The 26,295-nt window shown below is 36.6% G+C and overlaps 1 protein-coding gene across 4 annotated transcripts; it reads left to right on the top strand.

The window, feature by feature from the left end:
- Nucleotides 1–2,417: 2,417 nt before the first annotated feature.
- Rfc3 (replication factor C subunit 3) lies at nt 2,418–20,985 on the top strand. 4 transcript variants are annotated; one of them, XM_074043558.1, is made up of 10 exons: nt 2,470–2,609; nt 3,080–3,270; nt 4,908–5,045; nt 6,444–6,511; nt 9,840–9,937; nt 13,511–13,692; nt 14,352–14,488; nt 14,574–14,672; nt 18,681–18,750; nt 20,707–20,985. In XM_074043558.1, the coding sequence occupies exons 3-10, from the start codon at nt 4,977–4,979 to the stop codon at nt 20,893–20,895; spliced, it is 912 nt and encodes a 303-aa protein (XP_073899659.1). In that variant the 5' UTR covers nt 2,470–2,609; nt 3,080–3,270; nt 4,908–4,976; the 3' UTR covers nt 20,896–20,985. The 4 variants fall into 4 exon arrangements, with proteins under 4 accessions (XP_073899656.1, XP_073899659.1, XP_073899658.1 ...); XM_074043555.1 differs by lacking the exon at nt 3,080–3,270 and having other exon boundaries at nt 2,418–2,609; XM_074043557.1 differs by lacking the exons at nt 2,470–2,609; nt 3,080–3,270 and adding an exon at nt 2,695–3,042.
- Nucleotides 20,986–26,295: the final 5,310 nt, after the last annotated feature.

Below are 26,295 nucleotides of genomic sequence, written 5' to 3'. Positions count from 1 at the left end.
TTGCTTCACGGACTCTGCTTAATTTGATAAAAGTTTCTATTAAGAGCAAAGAGCTGTTATCCTCAACAGGGCGAGAATTCTACTAGATGCCCTGGTTCTGGAGGTGATAGCCAAAAACAGCTATTGCTTCACTGAAACTTGTTTGTTCTCAAAGCCCCCTGCAAACCTGGCCTCTTTCTAATTAGCCAACCCAGTAGACTGTGAGTCCAAACCTGCCCAACCCAGGGGCAGGAGAGGGACAGCATGGTGTCACATAAAACCCCAGTGGGCTTCTGGCCCAGTGCGCTTACCTCCCTGACTTCCTGGTGTGCACCCTTCTGCAGAAGTAAAATTTGCCTTGCCTGTGGACTTCTGAGTAGTGTCATCTCTCTCATGACACCCAATATCTTTTTTTTTTTTTTAATTTTATTTATTAATTTTTTTCAATTGGGGGAGTTGAACTCACAGCCTCATGCTTGCCAGACAGGCTCTGTATCACTTGTTTAAAAGTTTTAAACAGACGTTTTGCCCCTTTTTCTTTTTTTTTTTTTCATTTTTCTTTTATTATTCATATGTGCATACAAGGCTTGGCTCATTTCTCCCCCCTGCCCCCACCCCCTCCCTTACCACCCACTCCACCCCCTCCCGCTCTCCCCCCCAATACCCAGCAGAAACTATTTTGCCCTTATCTCTAATTTTGTTGTAGAGAGAGTATAAGCAATAATAGGAAGGAACAAGGGGTTTTGCTGGTTGAGATAAGGATAGCTATACAGGGCATTGACTCACATTGATTTCCTGTGCGTGGGTGTTACCTTCTAGGTTAATTCTTTTTGATCTAATCTTTTCTCTAGTTCCTGGTCCCCTTTTCCTATTGGCCTCAGTTGCTTTATGGTATCTGCTTTAGTTTCTCTGCATTAAGGGCAACAAATGCTAGCTAGTTTTTTAGGTGTCTTACCTATCCTCACCCCTCCCTTGTGTGCTCTCGCTTTTATCAGGTGCTCATAGTCCAATCCCCTTGTTGTGTTTGCCCTTGATCTAATGTCCACATATGAGGGAGAACATACGATTTTTGGTCTTTTGGGCCAGGCTAACCTCACTCAGAATGATGTTCTCCAATTCCATCCATTTACCAGCGAATGATAACATTTCGTTCTTCTTCATGGCTGCATAAAATTCCATTGTGTATAGATACCACAGTTTCTTAATCCATTCGTCAGTGGTGGGGCATCTTGGCTGTTTCCATAACTTGGCTATTGTGAATAGTGCCGCAATAAACATGGATGTGCAGGTGCCTCTGGAGTAACAGTCTTTTGGGTATATCCCCAAGGGTGGTATTGCTGGATCAAATGGTAGATCGATGTCCAGCTTTTTAAGTAGCCTCCAAATTTTTTTCCAGAGTGGTTGTACTAGTCTACATTCCCACCAACAGTGTAAGAGGGTTCCTTTTTCACCGCATCCTCGCCAACACCTGTTGTTGGTGGTGTTGCTGATGATGGCTATTCTAACAGGGGTGAGGTGGAATCTTAGCGTGGTTTTAATTTGCATTTCCTTTATTGCTAGAGATGGTGAGCATTTTTTCATGTGTTTTCTGGCCATTTGAATTTCTTCTTTTGAGAAAGTTCTGTTTAGTTCACTTGCCCATTTCTTTATTGGTTCATTAGTTTTGGGAGAATTTAGTTTTTTAAGTTCCCTGTATATTCTGGTTATCAGTCCTTTGTCTGATGTATAATTGGCAAATATTTTCTCCCACTCTGTGGGTGTTCTCTTCAGTTTAGAGACCATTTCTTTTGATGAACAGAAGCTTTTTAGTTTTATGAGGTCCCATTTATCTATGCTATCTCTTAGTTGCTGTGCTGCTGGGGTTTCATTGAGAAAGTTCTTACCTATACCTACTAACTCCAGAGTATTTCCTACTCTTTCTTGTATCAACTTAAGAGTTTGTGGTCTGATATTAAGATCCTTGATCCATTTTGAGTTAATCTTCACACCCAATATCTTAAAGATATTTCTAACAGATCTGACTCCCCAAATATTACAGCTGTATTTTTAATTCTGTTGAAAATTTTATAAAATATCATAGATGACTTGCATATGAGAACCAGTCAACAACGGGTGAAAGTGCTGTGGTTTAATAAAAATCATAACAAGCGTCTTATAAAGACTCTACATAAATGGTAATAAGGTTTATTAGATTATTTTGGTTAGTTTCCAATTTTTAAAAATGTTTAGGTGATCTTTTCACCTCTTTCCCAAATTCTAATTCTTGTAGACACATTCATGGTAAACCAATGCTACCTCATATCTTAATTCTTTTATAGAGATACTTTCAGATATATGGAGAAGAGCCTCTTAGAAGGATACAACGTTGTGACTATGTAGCGCAAAAGAGGCGACTAATTTTGTCCCACTCGGCTTTCGTAGTCCGTCCCTCCGAGCCGGGGCGGTAGTGACGTCATGAGATTTGGCGCTCGCGGGAAAGCGTCCCGGCGTCGTGCTGGAGCGCGCGCGGCGCGGGACTTTCAAGACCCGGGACTTCAACTGCCATGAGTCTGTGGGTGGACAAATACCGGCCCTGCTCTTTGGGACGGCTGGACTATCACAAGGAGCAGGCGGCCCAGCTGCGTAACTTGGTGAGTCCGTCTTCGGTGGGCGGGGAGAGGGCGGGGGTGGGGAGGCCGAGGGAGCCGTTCACCGCCCGCGCGGCGCTGGAGGCGGGAAGTGTCTCCGGGAAACGTGGAAGCGGAGCGGGAGAGTGTGTGCAGGGCGGGGCGCACGTCTGCACTGGGAAAGCTTCGCTGGAGTGTCACCCGAGCCAGGGCTTGAAGCGAGAAAGTCGTAACTGCAGGGTCGTGTGCAAAGAGCGGGGCAAAGGGGGGTCAGCAAGGACACAGTGGCTGGGCAGGAGTGGACCCAGCTGGTTCTGGAGCGCCGGCAAGGCTAGTAGTTGGAGAATCCGGAGCCGGCCCTCTGGGCATGCGCAGGGGCGGGGGTCGCAGATCCGCTAAACCCCTGCGTGGGAGATGGGATCCAGCCGAGAAGTGACATCGTCTGACTTTTCACCAGGTCGTAAAGTTTCTTGTTCTTTGTCCTCATTTCCAAGGAAGGCGCTGAGTTTGTTAACTCCTGAGGTCACTTCTAACTCTCCAAAGTGTTTTGTTGGGACGTCCTTGAGTTTAGCTTCTTATGGAAGACTTTTTCTCCATTCTGATTCCTGTTTTTATGTGCTACTTGATAAAAGAATAATAGCAATGCTTCGAAAAGCCAACTAAATCATATAGAGAGCAGAGAGAGGTAAAAGAATCTTAAGGATAATAAATTAGTAGACCTAAAAACTAATAGAAATATTTTTGTCCTCAGTACTGTGTCTTTAGAAGTGTTCTGAAATTGAAGGACTTTGTTTTTAGTTCTCTTTATTGATAACTGCATGCACACTGATTTAAAATAGATCTAATAGAGCAACATATTTCATTTATAGGCCTATTACATTTTTAACAGCGGCTTTGACTTTAAGTTTTCTAGCTACTGAACACTTTTATTTTCTGTGGCCATTATTTCTTGTACAGAATTTGTGTTACTTTTCTCTTTTTGTGGTATTGGTATTTGAACTCACTGCCTGTGCTTATCAGGGGGCCACGCCTCCAGCTTAATTTGCTTTTAAACAATGCCCACCTGTTTTCTTTTGAACGTTGAACATAATAAAACTCTGGCCTATTTAAGGCATAACTTTTTCATTAGATCAAAGTTTAAAAAAACAATGGCAGTGGGTATTTGTAGAATTTTCACTATTTCCAGTTATAATAGTAGATGCATACTTCCTTTCCTTGAGACTTTTCTTTTTCAGTGCCAGGGTTGAGTTTACAAGCTTTTAAAATTCACTGTAGTAAGCACCTCTGTTAAGTTACTATTTCACTTTGTCTACAGTGGTTATTTTCAAAGCTTTTGTCTCACAAGATATGCATCTGAAGCTAGGGTCACAGACCTTTATAGCTTTCATCCCATTTGTGCCCAGACCTAACTGATCATCACAGTTTCCTGGAGCCTTTTTAGGCACATGCTCTACCATGGAGGTACATCACTAGCTCCTGGGCAACTTTTAAAATAAGTACAGTCTTGTACTTTAAAGTAGTGGACAGACACTATCAGTGCCCTTCCCAATCCCTTTGCTCTTAACTCTAGTGACTGACTTTCAACAATACTTTTGTACTTTGTTTGAGGGCTTTTCTCTTGCTGAAATCTCTAAGCCGATTTAGAATGCCTGGGAATTAATGCCCTCTCTGTTCTCCCATCCACTTTCCTCCTAAGCAGGCTTCAACAAAGAACTAATGAGTATTTCATATTTCAGCCCCCCTCCAACCTTGGGTGGGTTAATACTGTATGTATTGTATGTTTATGCTGACTTTAATTGTCTTCTTAACAGGATTAAACCCAGATGCCTAGAGTGGTATTTCATTTGATAACACTTATTTGACTGTCTTCCTTGTCTTATTTTGTGTAAAATAAAGGAAGTTTTCCTTTATTTCCCATATAATCTCACAAGTGAACCAAATGCACTCAATTCTTACACAGGGACTATTTGTAGGAGACCAAACAAGATGAGCATTGGTCTCAGCTATTAAATCCTAATCTCATGGATAATGGGGTCCAGTAATCAGTCAGTCCTTTATTTTAGAAAGGTCTCTAGGAAATTCTGCTAGAGTTTGGGAGTTCCTGCTTTTTAGCATTTAGTTTTGTGTCTTCCGTGTCCTATATTACATATAAGTTAGATTAGTGTCAGGAGAATAATCAACATTTCAGAATTTATTTAAATATACTTAAATATAAATGTATAAAGGTACACAATATTTGATACTTAAAAAGGAATTGGGTCTATGTAGAGCAGTTAAGTTTGATTAGGGAAAAAAATGCCTTGTTCTTTTATTTTCCCCCAGGTGCAATGTGGTGACTTTCCCCACCTGTTAGTGTATGGACCATCAGGTGCTGGAAAAAAGACAAGAATTATGTGTATTTTACGTGAACTTTATGGTGTTGGAGTGGAAAAATTGAGAATTGAACATCAAACCATCACAGTAAGCATTTTCATTTTGAGGTTCTCCAAATGTTCATGGCAGGGATTTTCATTTGTGGTCATGTGTGTACTCTCCTCCCAGTGGATGCCTAATGTATGATTTTAGAAAGAATTTTACACGTAATCCAGTTATGTTGGATTGAGAGCTCTGGATATTATAAGTAGACCTAAGTCATGTATGCTAGGAAATAATGGGCAGCAGGAGGTTTTGGATAAATTTTTGGGGCTGTCCTTACAGACTATCTAGTAAGAGGATGTTTCAGCTGGAACTAGAAGTCAAATTTCTAAATGTGGAATCAAGTGACTAGTAAAAGATGAGGCAGCTGACTGGCTGGGAAAGGAAGTAAGGCTCTGGCGGTTGAGTGGCTTCCTGTCTTTCGGTGGTGGAGCTGTAGGTCAGTGCACCACATAGTGAGTTTTGAAGCACTTTCCCTATGGATGACATTTGAGATTTAGCTGAAGTTGTGTAGAGAGCATGTGATACTCTTCACAGCCCCTGATAGAATGTCTTACTATGTATTGAAAAGTGAATTCTGAGTGTGGGTGGTACTTCTGTTAATAGAATCCTCATGAGAATAAGTGGATTAGGCTACTGTTGACAAGCTTATAAGCACTTTGAGGTGCTGGTAGGTGTATCCTGGTAGAAATTCTTATAAAATATGTGGGGAAAAACTTAATAAGAAAAGTGTGGGATTGTAGGAAGAAAACTTAATACCTTACAGAAAGACAAAAACCAAGAACTGAACAAATAGAAAGATAGTGTTTGTTGCCAGTAGAAAAGTGAATTGTTAGAACTTTTAAAAGACACATTTTTCTATAGATACACAAACACACACACAGAGGCAAAAGTGAGAAACACAGTGTCCCTCAGTATGACTTGGCTTTGGAACATCCATATTACAGGTTGATGCACAGCACCAGCGTTATACCCCTTGTCTGAGAGAGATTGCCAAGATACATTGTTAAGTAGGAAAAGCAAAACACAGAAGTATGTATATGATTTCTTTTTTATATTTTTATTTTTTATGAGAAACACCAACACTATTAATGTATATATTTTCTTTATTTTTGTGTTAAAATGGAAAGTGTTGTGAAAGGATACGTGCAGATTGTTTTTAATAATTATTTGTTGATAATTGAGGATGATTTGAGGGTTTCTGGAGATAAGGAAAAAAAGCAATCATAATAAAAACAGGATGTGTGATCTGACCCACCTTACATAAAGATGTTTGCATAATGAGAATGGTGTTAATGAGATTACATTAATGGTGGCTATATCAAGTTTTATCTCTTTGCAAGGTTCAGTAGTTTATGTAATAAAAGAAAACCAAATGAAAAATACAGAAAAGAGGGGAAGTAGCCAATAAATATGTTAAATTTTTGTTGTTGTTGTTCACAGACTCCATCTAAAAAAAAAATTGAAATCAGCACCATTGCAAGTAATTACCATCTTGAAGTTAATCCCAGGTAAATTGCTACTAGATATTTTAAGAAAAATGGCTAGCAATAAGTGTTTTAAGCAGAAAGATTTTTTAGACTTTTTAAAAAAGAGATTAGAGCCCTTTCTTGAAATGAAATCTGTAAGATATCCACTTCAAAATAATGCAGCCTAGTGCCTTCCCACTTTCATTATTTTTCTCTCTACAGAAATCCATGTTTGACACGAAGTACATGATGTTAGTGACTTTGTTAAATTATACTGCTCATTGTGTAGTGATGAGCATAGTGTGTCTAAAAACTTTATACTATATGGAGTGAATATTTCAGAACATGAATTTGGATTGCCAGATCTTTCTTTGCCATGTCTTATGTTTTAGTTTCTTGTTTAGAAGGTCTTATAATAGTGTACTAACCAATATCTATGTCTAGAATTATATAATATAATTAGGATTTTGTTGGGGAGACACCAAAGACTCTTACAGCCTCAGTATAAGAGGTAAAGCTTCAAGATTCCATGCGTTCTGATGCATTCTTTTCTTTGTTTTTGGTGGTACTGGGGTTTGAACTCAGGGCTTCATGCTTGCTAGGCAGGCTTTCTAATGCTTGAGCCACACCTCCAGTCCCAAAGGCTATAGACAAAACCCAATTTAGGGTATTTTTCTGATGCACTCTTTTTTTTTTATTATTATTCATATGTGCATACAATGTTTGGGTCATTTCTCCCTCCTCCCCCCACCCTCTCCCTTACCAACCCACCCCGCCCCCTCCCTCGATACCCAGCAGAAATTATTTTGCCCTTATCTCTACTTTTGTTGAAGAGAGAGTATAAGCAATAATAGGAAGGAACAAGTGTTTTTGCTAGTTGAGATAAGGATAGCTGTACAGGGAGTTGATTCACATTGATTTCCTGTGCGTGTGTGTTACCTTCTAGGTTAATTCTTCTTGAACTAACCTTTTCTTTAGTTCCTGGTCCCCTTCTCCTGTTGGCCTCAGTTGCTTTTAAGGTATCTGCTTTAGTTTCTCTGTGTTGAGGGCAACAAATGCTATCTAGTTTTTTTAGGTGTCTTACCTATCCTCGTATCTCCCTTGTGTGCTCTCGCTTTTATCTTGTGATCAAAGTCCAGTCACCTTGTGTGTTTGCCCTTGATCTAATGTCCGAATATGAGGGAGAACATACGATTTTTGGTCTTTTGGGCCAGACTAACCTTACTCAGAATGATGTTCTCCAATTCCATCCATTTACCAGCGAATGGTAACATTTCGTTCTTCATGGCTGCATAAAATTCCATTGTGTATAGATATCACATTTTCTTAATCCATTCGTCAGTGCTGGGGCATCTTGGCTGTTTCCATAACTTGGCTATTGTGAATAGTGCTGCAATAAACATGGGTGCGCAGGTGCCTCTGGAGTAATCTGACTCACATTCTTTTGGGTATCTCCCCAAGAGTGGTATTGCTGGATCATATGGTAGATCAATGTTTAGCTTTTTAAGTAGCCTCCAAACTTTTTTCCAGAGTGGTTTTACTAGTTTACATTCCCACCAACAATGTAAGAGAGTTCCTTACCAACACCTGTTGTTGGTGGTGTTGCTAATGATGGCTATTCTAACAGGGGTGAGGTGGAATCTTAATGTGGTTTTAATTTGCATTTCCTTTATTGCTAGAGATGGTGAGCATTTTTTTATGTGTTTTTTGGCCATTTGAGTTTCTTTTGAGAAAGTTCTGTTTAGTTCACATGCCCATTTCTTTATTGGTTCATTAGTTTTGGGAGAATTTAGTTTTTTAAGTTCCCTGTATATTCTGGTTATCAGTCCTTTGTCTGATGTATAATTGGCAAATATTTTCTCCCACTCTGTGGGTGTTCTCTTCAGTTTAGAGACCATTTCTTTTGATGAACAGAAGCTTTTTAGTTTTATGAGGTCTCATTTATCTATGCTATCTCTTAGTTGCTGTGCTGCTGGGGTTCCATTGAGAAAGTTCTTACCCATACCTACTACTAATTGCAGAGTATTTCCTACTCTTTCCTGTATCTGATGCACTCTTGAAAGAGGAAAAGAATGCAGGACCTCTTTAGGCAGTGGGCAGCCTTATGGGCAGCGGCCTTGAAATAAGAGTGAATATCCATTTTAAGGAGAGGCAGAAGATGAATGGAGTAGGAGGAATAGAGTTTTAAGCTAATGTCTGTGGTATTGGGTAGTAGGCACTGTGTGAGAAGTTTTGCATGGATTATGACATTTATTCCTTAAGACAATAAACAAATAGGTATTATGATTTTCCCTAGTATTTCACAGAAAATTAAGAGCAATAAAGTTGATGGGAATGAGTCAAATAAAAGTAGAAGGGGAGCAGTAGTTCCTTAAGCAAGTGGGAAATGCTTTGGATTTTTGGCTAGGAAGATCATAAAAGAGGCTGTCTAGATGTATTGATCTAATTACACTGACTTGGGAAAAACTAGTTGAGAAAACAAAACTGTTACTTTGTCCCCCTGTTATTTTTACGAGTTCCTCTGAGGTAAGAATAGCCTATTGTTTTTCAGGTGTTTGAAATTAGTATTAATTTAGCTTTAATTAACAGATGATATCTTTTAGTTTGAGAGGTGAGTTACCTAAGTATTAAAGCAATAATATAGGTGTAAATGACAGGTGTATGCCTATAATTAATGAACAGTTCATATCTTAAACTTAGTTTGCTTAATCCAGATCCTGGCTAAGTCCCTGAATCAGCTCAGTGTTGTGCTGCAAACACATTTCTAGGTTTGTTTCTTTCAGACCTTAGCTATTTTGGGGATAGGGAAGAGGAGTTATTTTATAAAATAACAGTTATTTTTATATTTTGATAATTATAGCTAATTGAGATATTTGCTGTAATTGGCTGTTAACTTTCTATAATGGGTACAAAAATGTGAAAGTATTTGCTAAACTGTAAATTATTTGTTACTGCTTATTTTAAGTAATAGTAAACTTAATGTAAGAACATGTTTAGTGCTTTCAGTGATAATCTAATTAGAATATTAATATTTTTAATGACCTTAAATCATTTCACTTTTAAAGTAGTGTCAGTAGTTTTGACTAAAATTCTAACCACTTAAGATCTTCAACAACAGCCAGGCAAGATGATATATGCCCACAATCCTGGCACTAGGGAGGCTGAGGCAGGAAGGTCTCCCTCCACTTTGAGGCCAGCTTGGGCTACATAGCAAGATCCTGTCTCAAAAAACCCCAGAGCAACAACAAAAACCAAACACACACACACACACACACACAGATCTCCAACATTTTTCCTATAATAGCAGATTAAGGACAAGGACCTATTTTGTAAGTATTTACAGTTATGTAACCATTTTTCTTTTGTGTAGTGATGCTGGAAATAGTGACCGGGTAGTAATTCAAGAGATGTTAAAAACAGTGGCACAGTCTCAGCAACTCGAAACAAACTCTCAAAGAGATTTTAAAGGTAAGTGATTGACTTACCACTAATGCCAAGCATTAGTGCTCCCCTTTTTTTGGTTATACAAGTGAACAAAGAGAACCTTGATCTCTGTGCTCATGGGAATTCACAGTCTAATAGAATTAATTTAGTGGGAGGAAGAGCTGTTGGTGGCAACTGTTTGATACTTTAGAACAAGATGAGTAATGAAAAACCACTTTAAACAATTACATGATTGTAAAATATTCTTAAGAGCAATGTTTTATGGTCTGGATTATCAGCTGTTTCCACAAACAGAAAGAAAATTAATGTTCCTAAAATCCCATTAGCCAAAGACAGCTATTATCAACAGTTTGGTCTTTGCCTTCCAGTATTTTCCTGTACACATAATTCTTACAGATAAGATTTTGTAGTACTAAATATGCTAGCATTTAATTCTTTTGGTGTATTTTGCCAAATTCTTCATCTCAACAGTTAACAGCAGTGAAGATAATTATTTTTAATCTTTGCTAGTTTGAGTGGAGATAATAGTGTTTTGTTTTTTTCTTCTGTTGAGGGTGATAACTTTGTTCATTACTCATTTTTATTTTGTGAATTGCCTGTGTTTGTTCTTAAACTATTCCTTATCTTTCCTTCTCAGTGTCTGTATTTCAAAATTGCATTCATGAATTTACTTTTTTGCTACTACAAATGGAGTCTTATATTTTCTAACTTTTTTTTTTTTTTCATTTTTCTTTTATTATTCATATGTGCATACAAGGCTTGGTTCATTTCTCCCCCCTGCCCCCACCCCCTCCCTTACCACCCACTCCACCCCCTCCCGCTCCCCCCCTCAATACCCCGCAGAAACTATTTTGCCCTTATCTCTAATTTTGTTGTAGAGAGAGTATAAGCAATAATAGGAAGGAACAAGGGGTTTTGCTGGTTGAGATAAGGATAGCTTTTTAATTTAATTAACTTTTTAATTTAAATGGCAGTTACTGATTTTTTTTTACTTTATATCATATGTTATTTAATTTTCTAATTGTAATAGTCTTTGTTTAGTTTCCTTTGAATTTTTCAGGTATATATTCTTATATGTAAATAGAGAAAGGTTTTTTTCCTTTCTGTTTTGTTTGGCTCTTATCTAATTATGTTGGCCAGTCCCTCCAATACAGTGCTTGATAGAGTAATAGAGACAGTGGACATCCCTGCTGAAAATCTGGAAGGAAAGCCTTAAGAGTTCCCCATTTAGTTAATTATTGGATTTTGGTGTAAAGTATATGTATTTGATCATGGTTAGGAGGGATTCATCAATTCCTGTATTACTGAATGTTTCCAACATGAATGTGTGTTTGTCTAATGCTTCTTCTACTTCCATGAATGTGGTTCTATGATTTTTCTTCTTCTATTAGTATCATAGGTTATATTACTGTATTTTCTAATATTAACATTTTTAATATTAAATGTTCTATATTTTTTACTTGGCCATGATATTTTTCTTTTAAACACGTCTACCAATTACTTTTTGGGCAGTATCTCCAGCATTACTACACAAAGCAAAAATAATGGTATATATGTACAAATATTTTAGAAAGTACTATGCCCTTATTCTTAATCAGTTATAAGAGATATGTTGAAGATCTCTTATTAAAGGAAATATGGTTAAGATTTGGAATTTTGATTAAAATAGTACTTCATATAATTATAAACCTTTAAAAGTGACAAGTTTTAGGGTCATTAAAAATACTAACAATAGTGTGGCTTGGTGGCTCAAGTCTAATCCTAGCTAGTTGTGAGGCAGAGATCCAGGGAATTATAGTTTGAGCCTGGGCAAAAAGTTTGTGTGACCCCATTTCAACTGATAAAAGCTGTGTCTATCATCCCAGCTACACGAAGTATAGGTAGGAGGATTGTGGTCCAGGCCCCTGAATAAAGTGAGGCTTTATCTCAAAATAACCAAAGCAATAAGGGCTTGAGCTGTGGCTCAAGTGGTAGAGCACCTGCCTAGCAAGTGCAAGGCCCTCAGTTCAACCCTTAGTACCACCAAAACCAAACAAAACACTAACAATATTCTATAAATATCAATAAAATTAGATCAACATCACTAAAAATAGTAAACATATTATATTCTTACATTAAGTTTACTGTTATATAAAAAGAGCAAAATCACTAATATTTAAGTAACACTTAAACAAATAATTTTAAGTCTTCTGTATCTAAAAAGGTGTTCTGCTTCTGTGCTTCTTTCTCTTTAACTCTGTTTGAATTCAGCTCTGAACCTTTTCTGTTGATCACTTTTTTAAAAAACAGTAGTTAGTTTGCCTATACTCTTACGAAGAAGAATGAAGCCAGAGAGGTTTTCTAGGCTTGGGGCTGTAGAGCTGCCCTTGTTTTTTTTTTTTTTTTTTTTTTTTCACAAAGCAATCGAATACATGACCTTGTGTTCTGAGCTCTATCCAGTCTTCTGCCTCTCTGTCTCTCTTTTTCACATTCTGCTCATTCTGTTTCTGGGGTTTCTTACTATGTAGCAGTGTCTTAGTGGGCGGCTTTGTTTTATTTTCAGACCTTTTTGCATTAGGATTCCCTTTCTCAGCCATGAATTGGGGTCCATGGAATCTGCCTTTTAATTAAGACTGCTGTTTTCAAATTGGCCTGTGACTTCCATTGTGTTCACATGGCAGTTTTGGCGTTCTGTTGTCCTACAGGCTATGAAACACTCAGTGGATTCCTGGTGCTAGTACCTTGTGTGTCTTTTCAGTTGTCGTGCTCATTCTCACTTGCTCACATTTAGAGTTCTTAGTAAAACTTGACACTTAAGGTTTTTTTTTTAAGTTTGAACTCAGGGCCTGGCACTTGCTTTGCTTGGCATGCTCTCTACCACTTGAGCCCATCGTTTAGTTTTAATGTAGATGTTCATGGGTAAACTTTGGTTATGGGATCTTTAGTTCTCTGTTTTTAATGGGGAGATTCAAATGTTACATTGCTGTCCCTGTTGTTTTCTAGAAACAGGTTTATTTTCTTTTTTGGCAGTACTGGGGTTTGAACTCAAGACTTTATGCTTGCCAGGCAGGCATCCTGCCACTTGAGCCATACCTCCAGCTCTAATTTTTTTTTAATACAATGACAAATACAGAGGTTGTATTCGGTCCCTGTAGCTATACTATTCCTGAACTATTTTAAGGCCAATCCTTCTTTGTGGCCAGGTAGAATCTTACTGTGCAAATGTCCAGATACCTTTATACCTCAGTGGCTGCTTCTCTTACAGCAGTGTTTTCCCCAGTATATTCTTTAGAATTCAAGGTGTGGTGCAGTACATCTTTGTCTTAGTAAATTTCAGTGCATATAAATAATAGAGGCTGGCATGAATTCTACAACAAAATAACCTCTTAACTTCATTTCGCCTAGTGTTTCTTAGTTTTGTTTGATTACAAAATTTTTAAGAATAAAAATGAAATTATTCTTACCATGTCTGTAACTTTAATTTGTCCTTACCAAGGGAAAGAATAAAATGTTAGGCTTATTATATTGGATTTCATTCTAAATAATGAGAAGAAAGTAAAAGAGACAGGTTAAAACTTTAATAACCTGAAGTTACAGTTTTATTTCTCTTTGGCTCAGTGGTATTATTGACAGAAGTTGACAAACTCACCAAAGATGCTCAACATGCCTTGCGTAGAACCATGGAAAAGTATATGTCTACCTGCAGATTGATCTTGTGTTGCAACTCTACATCTAAAGTCATACCACCTATTCGTAGTAGGTGCCTGGCAGTTCGTGTGCCTGCTCCCAGCATTGAAGATGTAAGTCAAGTTAAACTTTTCAGAAAAAATTCAGCTCAAATTCTCTGATCTCTATGTACATCATTGCATATTTATTTTTTGTAAAAAGAGTGTAGTGTATCAGTAACTCAAAAACAGATATGGATAGACCTGAAGTGCAAACTATTAATGCACAAATTAATGTAGAGAGTAGTAGTAAATACCCAACAGCGATATATAGAACATATTCTTCTCTTTAAATCTTCCTTTCCTTTTAAGAAGTAGGTATTACGAATTCCATGAAACTAGATATGGGCTAATTATTTAATGTCTTTTGCCTCAAGCTCATTATTAGACTGTACGAGGAGCTTAAAAATAGGGGAGATGAATTTGGCAGGTAGATGATATGAGAATACTTCATCCCTAGGTAGGGAATCAGTGTCTGAAACACGTCAATACATACTGTATTTCTTCATCACTCTTAACAGCTATCAGTGAAAAATACTGTTTGCTCACAATAAGCAGCTTTAATAGATTTTTGTATCACTAATATGAGCATTGTGGCAGGTCAAAGTAGTAAAGTACTTTATATGTTTCAGTTGTAAAAATTTGGGATACAATATGGTTAAAAAGGTCTGTAGAGATATTAACAGAAATTGTCTCAATTTGCTTTTGCCTATTTTTGTTAATTTGATTTGTAGATTTGCCATGTGTTATCTACTGTGTGCAAGAAGGAAGGTCTGAATCTTCCTTCCCAACTGGCTCATCGACTTGCAGAGAAGTCCTGCAGAAATCTCAGAAAAGCCCTACTTATGTGTGAAGCCTGCAGAGTGCAACAGTAAGTGAAAGGGCTGGTTCCCACAGGAAACATTCTGGGACATTAGACCACTTTTGTTTATAATGTTCTCTTTCTCGTGTCATAGATACCCTTTTACTGCAGATCAAGAAATTCCTGAGACAGATTGGGAGGTGTATCTGAGGGAGACTGCGAATGCTATTGTCAGTCAGCAGACACCACAAAGGTAACCAGTATAAAATGATGACAAAGCTTTGATTCTCAAGTTAGGACAGACAGTGGCTCTTTCATATTAGCACCATGTCATTTAGAGGGATAATTAAATCTTGAATCTAAATATTTACCTTTTAAAGAAAAAGTAGGATTTAATTCTGGAATTTAGTGATCCAGCATAGTTGTTATGTGGTGTTATGCTTTCTGTTAAGCTTTTAGCATGTAAAAGTAGAGCTTATACATAAATTAAAATGTGGAGTTTTTAGTTTTTATTTCAGAATCTTAGGTGACCTAACATTAACGCATAACATGAAGTGTCTAGCTTTCTAGTATTGAAGAGAACAGAGTATAACTTCGTAAGTGATGCATTGTGTGCTAGAAAGACACCAGAATTACAGTTATCCTAATTTAGCTAATTGTCCTTGAGCAGGTAATTAGATTTTGGAGTTTCAGCTTTTTCATTTGTGTCATGCAGATATTTTTATTTCCCTGCCAAGGAGACCTACGCCTTTGTTAGCAGAGCAAGAGAGATTGTGTGGTAATGGTTTGAGAACTAGACAACTCTGTACTCAGGCCTGCTGATAGATTCTATTAAGAATAATTTTGTGTATATGCCATCAGTACTTAGTATTTTTTGGCACATTTGTGGCAAAGTTGTTTTCATTTACTACTATGGGTCTGTCATTCAGTGATGGGCTATTCTGAAAATACTTTAAATGCTAGTTGTTTGGTTTATGTCAGCTTTGATTAAGAAAGACAGTGTACTTTCCAAATAAAAAATGACAGTCTTAAAGCTCACTACCTTGGAAAGTGTGGAGCAGGTTCCTCAGGCTCGCTGAAGCACAGCCTCATATTCTTATGCCTGTGAGAACTGAGAAACCATCTTTGGACCTTCGAAAGGTAATTGATCATTTTAGGCAACAGAATAGACTGAAGTGCAGCTGATAGAACTTAAGCTTCTCTGGTTTAAATGAAAATAATGATGAGAGAAATATACTGTTTTGTTCCACTTGGTTAAGACTTGTGATGAATTACAATTTTTATAAGAATTCTTCAAAGGGATTATAACATATTTCTTGGCTAACATATAAATCAGTGGAGGTGGATAGTGATACATTGTGAGTACTTAATAAAAATTAGGGTTTGCTTTGAATTCTTATAATTCAGTTATTAGTAGTTTTCAAAAAGTGCCAAATGTTGTAAGTAGCCTTATCAGAAAAGAAACCTTGTCTTTAGGAAAAGTGTACATTCCTTTCTGGTAGATGTTGGTAATCAGCAAAGAAATTTTGACCTTTAAAGAGATGAAATTGAAACAAAATGTGTCTTAGCAGTGTTACATTTTTGTGAAGTATTTTCACACTGAAGGTGACTTTCTTCTTTTTTTCTGATTTTAAAGAAAAAAAACTTGGTAGTAGAACTTTACTATTTTTAAGGGATTTTGGTACAGATGTAATATTTGATGGTTATCAGACATGTTTTCAACTTTATTTGATTATTACCTAATTCTTCTAGCTGCTTTTGCCCTTTGCTCCAGTTTTCTGAACAAGTTTTGGGAGCTCATAAATGAATTTGTGCAAGAAGTGCTGAGGTTTCCTGTTGAAACGAATAATTGTGGGAGTTGATTCTATTCACATAAAAAGAAATTTTGCCCAATTCCAGAAAGCCTTGGGACTGACCACAAGTACTGGCAGGCTGGTGTCATTTTCATCACTGGCCTATGCAATGCTAAGTGACTATTGATGTTTGACCCCTTAGTCTTACTATAATATTTGTTTGATTCTTATTTGATCTGTGTTAGAATAGTTACAGTTTTCTTATGTGAGTAGCAATTAATAATTTAATGATTATTCTGTTATTTCATGTAACTATACAGCAATCCTATGAGAAAAACATTATTGCCATCTTTGTAGATAAGAAAAATGAGATGAAGGGAAATTAACTTGTCTAGAGATACTCAGATTAGTGAAGCGGAGATAGTCCTAGGATACTCAAATTTTTTTGACAGAAGAAATTTTACTCAATCATTTGTAACCCATCAAGAAATGAGGACACAAATACAATAAATAAATGTATTAATTTTGAAAAACTAAGTAATATTAGAAATTAACTCAGACTAATTTGAGATCCATATTAACATGTATGAGAGGCAAACAATATAGTTACCACCTTTATATAGGTAAATATGTCCTGAATCAATTTTTTGGAAATAAGCTATATGTTATCTTGTGTCATTTGTTTTTATTACTTTTGCTTTAATAATCAAGTTTTGTTTTGAGATACACAAAAGTATCAGAGGAATCATGGGTATTTGAGGCCAACTTGAATAAAATGCTGATAGTTTTCATGGAAGCTTAGCCTCCCTGAACATCAGGTTCTTTTCCATAAAAGCATGGTCATAAGGAATAAGTAGTGTATTGGAATGCACCTTGTTCAGAATAAGTTGTAAAATAAATGTTTGGTAGATGGGTATGGGATTTGAAGTAAAACATATCTGTGTTTAGGTCATGTTTTGCTGTGGTCAACTGTCAAATTAGTATTTTTTTTTTTTAATCTAAAAGTGGAGATAATCCCCATCACAAAGGTGGCATGAGGACTGGGTTAAATTGTTTGATATAATGTGTTACATGTAGCAGGTGCTCAGGGTTTTTTTGTTGTTTGTTTGTTTGTTTAGTTTTAAATGTGGCAGGGCTTTATGCTTCAGGAAAAAAAATTTGAGTTTCTGTTTTTAAGAAATCTTTTGCTGGTGTGATAGCTCATGCATGTAATCCCAGCTACATGGGAGGCATAGGTAGGAGGACTGAAGTTTGTGGCGGGCCCAGGCAATAACACGAGATCCTATCTGAAAAATAACCTAAAGCAGAAAGAGCTGCAGCCGTGTATCAAATGGTAGATTGCTTGCCTAGCAAGCACCAGGCCTGACTTCAAATCCTAGTACCACCAGAATGAAGTGTTTTGTAAATCACTACCCTCATTTATCTGAAGTATGAAATATTTCTAGTAGTTTAGTAAAATTCTGAACATTTTTCCCCCTTTGGAGTATGGAGGTAAGTATATATAGAGATAAAAATGATTGCTTTGTGTGTTTTGGGAATTTTAATTGTTTTTATTTTGTTTGTTTTGTTTAGTGTACTGGTGTTTGAACTTGGACTAGTACTTGCTAGGCCGGTACCCTACCAGCTGAGCTATGCCTCTAGCCCTTTTTTTTTTTTTCTTTATTTTCCAAATAGGGTCTTATGCTTTTTGCTCTGGGCTAGCCTTGACCTGTGGTCCTCTCTGCCTCCCGTGTAGCTGCGATTACAGGCAGGCACCACCATGCCTGGCCTTAATTGTCATTTTTTTCTTGTTTTTCTGAAATAGCATGTGTTTCTTTCTTTCACCCTTTTTGTCCTGAAAATGTTATGAGAAGGATACAGAGGTTTCATGCTTACTTGCCTGGTTTATACTTACCTTTAACCTCTTGTCCTGTTTCTTTTGTGACAAGACAGCTTGTGTCCCTATTTTTTTTTTTCATTGTGTAATCTAGGAGTAGCGTATTTTATGTTTATATTATTTCTTTGCCACTGTGTAAGTGACTAGTGACTGCTTAATCTTTTCACATTTTTAAGTATCTTCCTATCTGGAGAGAAAATGTAAGCATATTACTTGATATGTCATTGAAGTGTATTAAGTTTCACAATGTGAAGCTCAACCTTCACCATTCATGAAGTCTTAATTTCTACCTGGTACTTTCATGATTGATATAACAAATGCCTTTATTATAAATACCTACTTTAAGAGAATTCTGAAGACAATGTTTGTAATGAACTGAGGGCTGGGGTGTAGCTCATTGGTAAAGTGCTTGCTTAGCATGTACCAGGCCCTGTGTTCAATCCCTAGCACCACAAAATAGTTAAAAATGAACTGAAATTAAGAGAAGCTTCTATGTGTATGATAAGCTTAGAAAAATATACATGTGTTAGATGTTTTGTTAAAATTGTTCTTATTTTCATCACAAAATGTCAATTATTTTGTTTCTACATAGGCTTCTTGAAGTTCGTGTAAGGCTCTATGAGCTTCTTACTCATTGCATCCCTCCTGAGATTATAATGAAGGTAACCCAATTTCAGATCTTGAACTGTTCATAAAATTTGGACTTTGGGTATATAGCCACAGGGTTTTTACAGTACTAAGGTACATTGTCACCTCTTTCCATTTCATTAATTGTACAGGCATTTATTTAGCCTTACTGTGCATTAGGCTCTATTAGGAGATTGCTAAAGAAGGGCAGGAGGACCTAGGACCTACCTTCAGGAAAGCTATGCTCTAGTGAAGTGAAATGGGAACAAGTAAAGAAGAGGATTTCAAAATGTTACAAGTGCTATAAAGGAAATGAAATGATAATAATGGAGGACTGGTCTATGGATGGGTATTTAATAGCTTCTCTGAGAAAGATATGTTTAAGCTGATAGGATTATGAGGAGGTAACTATGTAAATAGTTGGGGAACAAGCATTTCAAACAGCAAGACTCAGTGCACATAGGGAATGAGGTTAAAGACGTAGGCAGAAAACTAAAACAGATACCTTAAAAGCAACTAAGGCCAATAGGAAAAGAGGACCAGGAACTAGAGAAAAGGTGAGATCAAAAAGAATTAACCTAGAAGGTAACACACATGCACAGGAAATTAATGTGAGTCAACTCCCTGTATAGCTATCCTTATCTCAACCAGCAAAAACCCTTGTTCCTTCCTATTATGGCTTATACTCTCTCTACAACAAAATTAGAAATAAGGGCAAAATAGTTTCTGCCGGGTATTGAGGGGTAGGGGGGAGAGGGAGGGGGCTGAGTAGGAGGTAAGGGAGGGGGTGTGGGCAGGGGGGAGTAATGACCCAAGCCTTGTATGCACATATGAATAATTAAATAAATAAATAAATAAAGACGTAGGCAGAGTCCAGACACTACAGGTTGGTCTGTCATCTACTTAGATAAAATTATTGATTGCTAGACATTAGGGAATTTGGGGGATTTTGTTTGTTTTTTATTAAAATTACATGGTAATACAAAAAAATCAAATGCTACCAACATACAAGGAAAAAAGTGAAAGTCCATTTCTGTCACTTTTAACAAACCTCTTGACATAGAAACAAGTCATTATATCTGTGTAGTTTCAGAAAAGTTCTGTTGTCTGCACAGCTGTATTATTCAACAATATAGCTTGGATATTGTTTCAGGACTACAGATTTACCTTTTTTTTTCTAGTGGATGAATGGTACTCCGTTATATGACTATGTCATCGTGTTTTGAATATGGGCTCTGCTAGTGGAAGTTGTCTGTGGATTATTATAAATAATGTGGCAATATCTTTGTATTTATTTCCTTGCACCCTTATACAATTAAATACAATGGTGCTACAGTTTGATAAGCTATAGCCAGTTATGGTGACTCACAGCTCCACAGCCCCAGTATTTGAGAAGCTAGGCAAATGGATGGATCACTTGAGCACACCAGCATGGGCAACGTAGAGCCTATCTCCATAAAAACAAAAAAAGTGCATTTAATACGTTTAATTTAATACAACTTACTTATCAACTAAACTTCATAGATTTAACAATATAGTATACTATAGAGTGTTGGTTATTTATCCTCATGATTGTGTGACCAACTGGGAACTTTGATACCCTGCCTATCCCCAGGTGTCTTGAGAGAACATGGTGTACTGCATTTCACTATTCTGGGAAAAAGATCAAAATTCTAAGTACAACTTCTACAATACAATGTGTATTGTTTTTGCAACATCATAAAAGTCAAAGATCATTAAATTGGACTATAAGTAAGGGACCATTCATATTTGGAACGTGAAATGTGGTGTAACCACCACATTTTTATAGTATAGATGTGAAGTATGAGATTTTTAAAAATTTTTTTTCATTTTATTACTGGTTCACATAGAACAATGACGACTTCACATATATGAAAAAGAGCGTATTTAAGTTTTACTTCTTGAGTGGGAAAAATGAAGTATGTTTGGTTAATTTAATGATTCTTAAATTACTAATTATTTTTCTGTAGGGTCTTCTCTCGGAACTTTTGCATAATTGTGATGGACAGCTGAAAGGGGAAGTGGCCCAGATGGCAGCTTATTATGAACATCGTCTACAGCTGGGTAGCAAAGCCATTTATCACTTGGAAGCGTTTGTAGCCAAATTTATGGCACTTTATAAGAAGTTCATGGAGGATGGGTTGGAAGGCATGTTCTGACTTCAGTTCTTCCACGTATTTCTTAGAATCAGCATTTGCATACAGTTTATACTGGGACAGCCATGGGTAAAATAAACTAACTTTATTTTATTCATGTTTTATTTGTGTTTTTTATAATAATTCCACCATGAATTAATAATCCTCCATTAAATAATTGCTCTTCTTTTGTTGAAGTATATTGAAAAGACACATCTATAAACTTTAGAGTCCAAGAAAGTGATTTTAATTTACTTTGAGCATTTTTCAAGTATGTGTTATCAATTCTCCCATTCTCTTCCAGTCTCTCATGTGCTGAGTGAGATTTATATGTAAGAAATAAATCCTCCTGATTCACCATTTTTGGCCACAAGTACATGACTTTTTGCTTAGCAAATCATTATTTTTAATCATACTTTCCCTCAACCCAGAATTGTATTTTTGCAGGGAACATAAGAATTCTGAAACCTAATAGCATGGGTGTGGAGAAAATTTCAGGTACCATTTTTATTGAGGCTGACAATAACCTACATTTATTTCAGTGATTCAGATTGATAGTAGGTTGGTACTAAGTACTAAGAAATAAGAATGTTTTAATTATTTTATGCCCTTGGCTCCTGAAGAATATACTTCATGTAGTTCACCAGTTCTCAATATCCCTTGGTTTTCATTTTCTCATTTAGTAGTCATTAGATATGTGTGTGAGCTTATCTTAGGCCCTTAATGGTTCGTTCTTTTCTAGAAGCCCTCCATTGAATATCTGATTGGTTTGGCAGTGGCCATGAAATGGGTCTACAAGTTTGGGCTAATAAAACTATGTATGGATTTTCCTTGTTTTGCACCAAATCTGCCACTTTTATCCAGCAAAGCTGCAGGTTTTCCCTTGCTCCCCATGCTGAGTCAAATGTACTACGACTAACCAACCCTAAAATTACAAAGCTACAGCTTCTACTGACCAAGTTGTCTAGTTTGGATCTGGTCTGATTCTGCCTATCAGAGTTTCATAGTTCTCCATTGGGAAGTATGAAGAGGATGGAAACAGTCCACTATGGTGCTTACTGGATGGGTCTTTGGGAGGTGATTGGTGTTACATAAGGTCATCAGGGTGAAACCCCAATTAGGGCATTACTATTGAAGAAGAGGCAGAGAGACCAGAAGATTCAGAGGAAACATGCATTTCCTGTCTCTTGCCATGTGATGTTGCTACCTCTGGATTCTGTCAACAAGACTGTCACCAGATGTGTGACCACTTGACATTGCACCTCTAGAGCTGTAAGCCAAAATAAACTAGTTTATAAGTTACCTAGCCTCAGGTATTTTGTGATGGTAATGAAAAATGGACTATCAAATGACAAGTTCATGGTGATATCACCAAGCATAGAAGGCCGTAGTGTTGCTGCCATTTTTACCTAATGCTGAGCAGTTTTTCAAGAATACACATTTTTCAATTTGTTGTCTGGTTTTGATCAGTATTTAGTAACCTAAATTGGCTGGTTTTTTGACTGTTTTGTCCATGTTTTTTCTTTCCCATATGGAAGATAATATCTTCCTGTTGTTGCTAGAAGTATACTTCCATTGGTTTTCCTTATTCCTTTTGTGTGTGTATGTGGTAGTACTTTTTAAAATTAGTATACATTAATAGGGGGGTTCTTTTTTTTTGTCTTTTGATATTTGCATGATATTGTGGTTTGAGCTCAAGGCTTTGTACTTGCTAGACAAATGCTCTACTACTTGAACCATATTTTCAGTCCATTTGCTTTTAGTTTGTTTTTCCCATAGGTAGTACTGCCAGGACTGGCATCCTTCTACCTCTCTTTCCCAAGTAGCTGGGATTAAAGGCATGCACAACCATGGCTGGCCTTTCATGCTTTTTGTAGTTTGAAATTCCAAGTTGACATTTTCCTCAGCCTGAAAAAACTTCATTGGCAATTTTTGAAAGGCAGATCTGCTGGTGATTTCGGCTAGAATTTTTTTGGAGGTTTTCTGCATTTTTTTCCCTAAAGATTTTTATTTTGAATTCTTTCTGAAAAGCATATTTAACAAATTTAGAATTTTTGTTTGATAAATTTTTTTTTCTTCTGTATGCACTTGTTTTGTCTTTGGATTGCACTGTTTCTGAAGAACGATCTGTATTCATTTTTACTGAATTCATTTTATTCCCCATGTCTGCATTTATCAGTTTTTAACCTCTCTTTATATTAGTTTCCAGCAATTCAATTAAGTATGTCTTGGGGTGACTTCCTTGTTTTTATTCTGCTTTTATCTTGCTTTTAGTTTGTTGTACTTCTTGGATTTTACCGAATTTGGAAAATTTAGCCATTTTCATCAAATGTTTTTCTGCCCCCTCTTCTGAGAATCTAGTTTGATCTCTATTTGGTAGTGTCCTATAAGTCACAGGGTCTCTCTTTTTCTAATGTTTTTCTGTCTGTAGCTAGGCATGATAGAGCCTGCCTATAATACCAGCTACTCAGGAAGAGGGAGAATCACTAGTTTGAGGCCATTCCTGACAAAGGGTAGCAAGACCCTCTATCAAAAACAAAAAAGCTGGCAGCATAGCTCAAGTGGCAGTTCCCTGTTCTTTAGTTTGAGTAGTTTATGTTGCCTTCAAGTTCACTAATCTTTTCTTTTCTACAATCTAAAGACCAGAAACATTTTCATTTTAAATATTTGAATTTATCAGCTCATTTGCTTCTTTATGTTCTGTATTTCTTATTCTGTGCATGTTTTTAACTCTAGTGAAAAAAATTAATAGTTCTTTTGAAGTCAGTAAATTTCATTATATCAATCAATTTTGAATCTGTTGAGTGATATTTTTCCTGGTTGTGGTTCTCATTTTATGCCTTTTGGTATGTGTTAGGTTTTACTCCTCTGTCATCTATTTTAATATATTTGTAATATTGTAAATAGTTCAGCTTTGGGTAAACTTTGTAGGGTTACATTACAATGTCATTTTGAGTTATATTTCTGCCTGAATTCTATTGTCTTTTAAAAAGCAGCTTTGAACTTTTCTTTGCAGGGAATAATTTGTTAATTTTGTCCTTTTGCTCTTATTTTTGTTGGAGTAGGCCTAGAGTACCCTTTACTCCTAGCTTTGCTTCACAGTGGCTACTTGGTATTTGTGGTGTCTTCAATGAATACCCTAGATATTACTGAGGTGTCACCATCCTTGGCCAGTGGAATTCAGATGTCCTCTAGCTTTCTGTAATCTGGAAACTGTTTATCTTGTACTTTTCAGTTGTTCTTTGTCTACTGGTTTTCCCTTGTTTTAGGTTTGTTTTTCTGTTTCTTTGCCAAGCCTTGAGGAGTCTGAATGCCTGTGCATCTTGCTAATCAGCCAAAGATACAAGGTAACTTTCAGGCACATTTCTGGAGCACTTTTCCAGGTAATTGCCTTCTTTCTAGATCTGTCTTGTGTATTTGCCACTTCAGGTTCTCCCTGAACTCTGCTCTTTCCTGATAGACTCAGTCTTACCATAGTTCACCTAGGTTTTCCCTTCTCATCCAGCAGCTGAAAAGTGCCTCCAGACACTTTTTGTAGTTTACATCATTGGTTTCTTTTCTCTCAAGCATCACAGTCTTGCACTGCCCATTATCAGGTGTCTGTTAGAATTGCTTTGTGTTCTTTGCTCAGTTTTCTTGTGTATATGGAAAGTGAATCCACTATCAGTTATTTTCTTCTAACTGGTAGTGAAAGTGGGAAAGTTATGATTATAATCTAAGGCCCTTGTTCCTGGGTGTGAATCACCATCCTATGTAGTTATTTAAAAATCTCTGACCTCATATTTTTATAATGTAAATTAACATTTTGTTCCAAGGATTTGAAGTTGTACAGTATATGTTATAGTGAAAACTTGCCAACTTGCCATGGCTTTACTAAGTGCTGTTTTATATTGCACTTAACTAAAATCAGAATTAATAACAAAATATTCTTCCAAATTACAACACTCTAAGTCATGAAGCACATTCTTTAGAAAATAAAAAATCAATCCTTGGTAGCAATTTTCTCTGTACCTAGCCCTCACGTAAAACAATCATTTCCTTTATTTCAAATTGATGAACTAAATTCCTCCTATTAGTCCTGGTTTCTTTCTTGTTTACAATACCCATGAAAATTTGGAGCATTACAAGACTTAAAGTACTTTCCTCTCTGCAGCTTTGCAAAGCAGTGTTCTCTGTAAACCTTAACTTGTGTCTAAATGATAGCCTAATGCTGATTTATAAACATTAGATGGTACGTTTGTGGTTTAGTACCTTATGTTTTTGTTGCAGCTGGTTTGATTAGTCGATTGCCCACTGAAGTTACCTTCTCTTTAATATAGCAGCATGAGGAACTTAAGTGATTTCTAAAGAGCAGCTTTGCAAAATAATCACTAGCTGTAGGCATGGAAAGAACTTTATATAGTCTTTCCAGAATAACATTAAGTACCTTTTTGTGAGGCACTATGCTAGGTTCTTTGTAGACATTCCGCATTTAATTCTAACAAGCTTTGTGCTAGACATTATCTTGTTTTACAGATGAGCAACTTTATCCAGGCAGCTGAGCACAGGCTCCACTCTTAATTCACAGTTACCAACCAAGAAATGGACCCTCAACACTGCCCAAACTTGTTTCTCTAATCAAGTCTCCACAGTGCCTCTTCTGAAACCTCATTTGGAGCACATACCCTTACGTCCTTATCTGCCAGCTGGGAAAACCAAATCTGTATGCATTCCATATTTCTGTGTCTTCATTTGTATGCATTCTGTGTCACTATATCTGCAGCATTTGTATGCGTCCTGTCTTCTGATACAAAAGACAGGCTGCACATCTTCCTTTTTTTGGCCTAATCCTTCCACCTGTGCTTTGGATTTCACCAATTTTATCCTGTCAGAAACGTTACAACATCTGTTGTCCTTTCTCATATTTTCAGCCCCTCCATCACAACTGATCTTTGCTTTGGTTTTGATTTTCCTAGTGTTAAAGTTTCAAAGAATTTTAAAAATGGCATTCTAATATTTTACAAGGAACATTTAACTGTACTTGCTTTGTCATATATAACATCCATCCCTCTAGTCATCTATCATTTTATGTTTTTGATCCACTTCAAAATGAGTTATAGAAATCAGTACATTTCCTCCCAAGCTTATTATCATGCATGCCATATACTAGACACTTTAATAAGGTGAAGAAATACATAAAAGGCATAAAGAAAGGGAAGGAAAGAAAGGCACATATTTTTATTAGTCAATTAAATGACTGTTTACCTACGAAATCTTAACCAACAATTTCACAAGTGAATTTAGCAAGATTATAAGGCATTAATACGCAATGATCATATTTTTAAATAGTAGTAATAAACTATTGGAAAACAAAATAACCAAATTATATCAAAAAAACTAAAATCATAATGCCCAAGGCCCGTACACTGAAAACTTCTTAAAGTC

The sequence above is a fragment of the Castor canadensis genome, chromosome 10 (genome assembly GCF_047511655.1).
Source record: "Castor canadensis chromosome 10, mCasCan1.hap1v2, whole genome shotgun sequence".
Taxonomy (NCBI): domain Eukaryota; kingdom Metazoa; phylum Chordata; class Mammalia; order Rodentia; family Castoridae; genus Castor; species Castor canadensis.
This window is presented reverse-complemented; position numbering and strand designations above follow the sequence as displayed.

Excerpts from the sequence above, each read along its gene's own strand:
- Rfc3 (XM_074043555.1), top strand. The coding sequence starts at position 2,523 with ATGAGTCTGTGGGTGGACAAATACCGGCCCTGCTCTTTGGGACGGCTG. Across the intron at positions 2,610-4,907 it reads CGGCCCAGCTGCGTAACTTG|GTGCAATGTGGTGACTTTCC; the intron begins GTGAGTCCGTCT and ends ATTTTCCCCCAG. Across the intron at positions 13,693-14,351 it reads CTGCTCCCAGCATTGAAGAT|ATTTGCCATGTGTTATCTAC; the intron begins GTAAGTCAAGTT and ends TTTGATTTGTAG.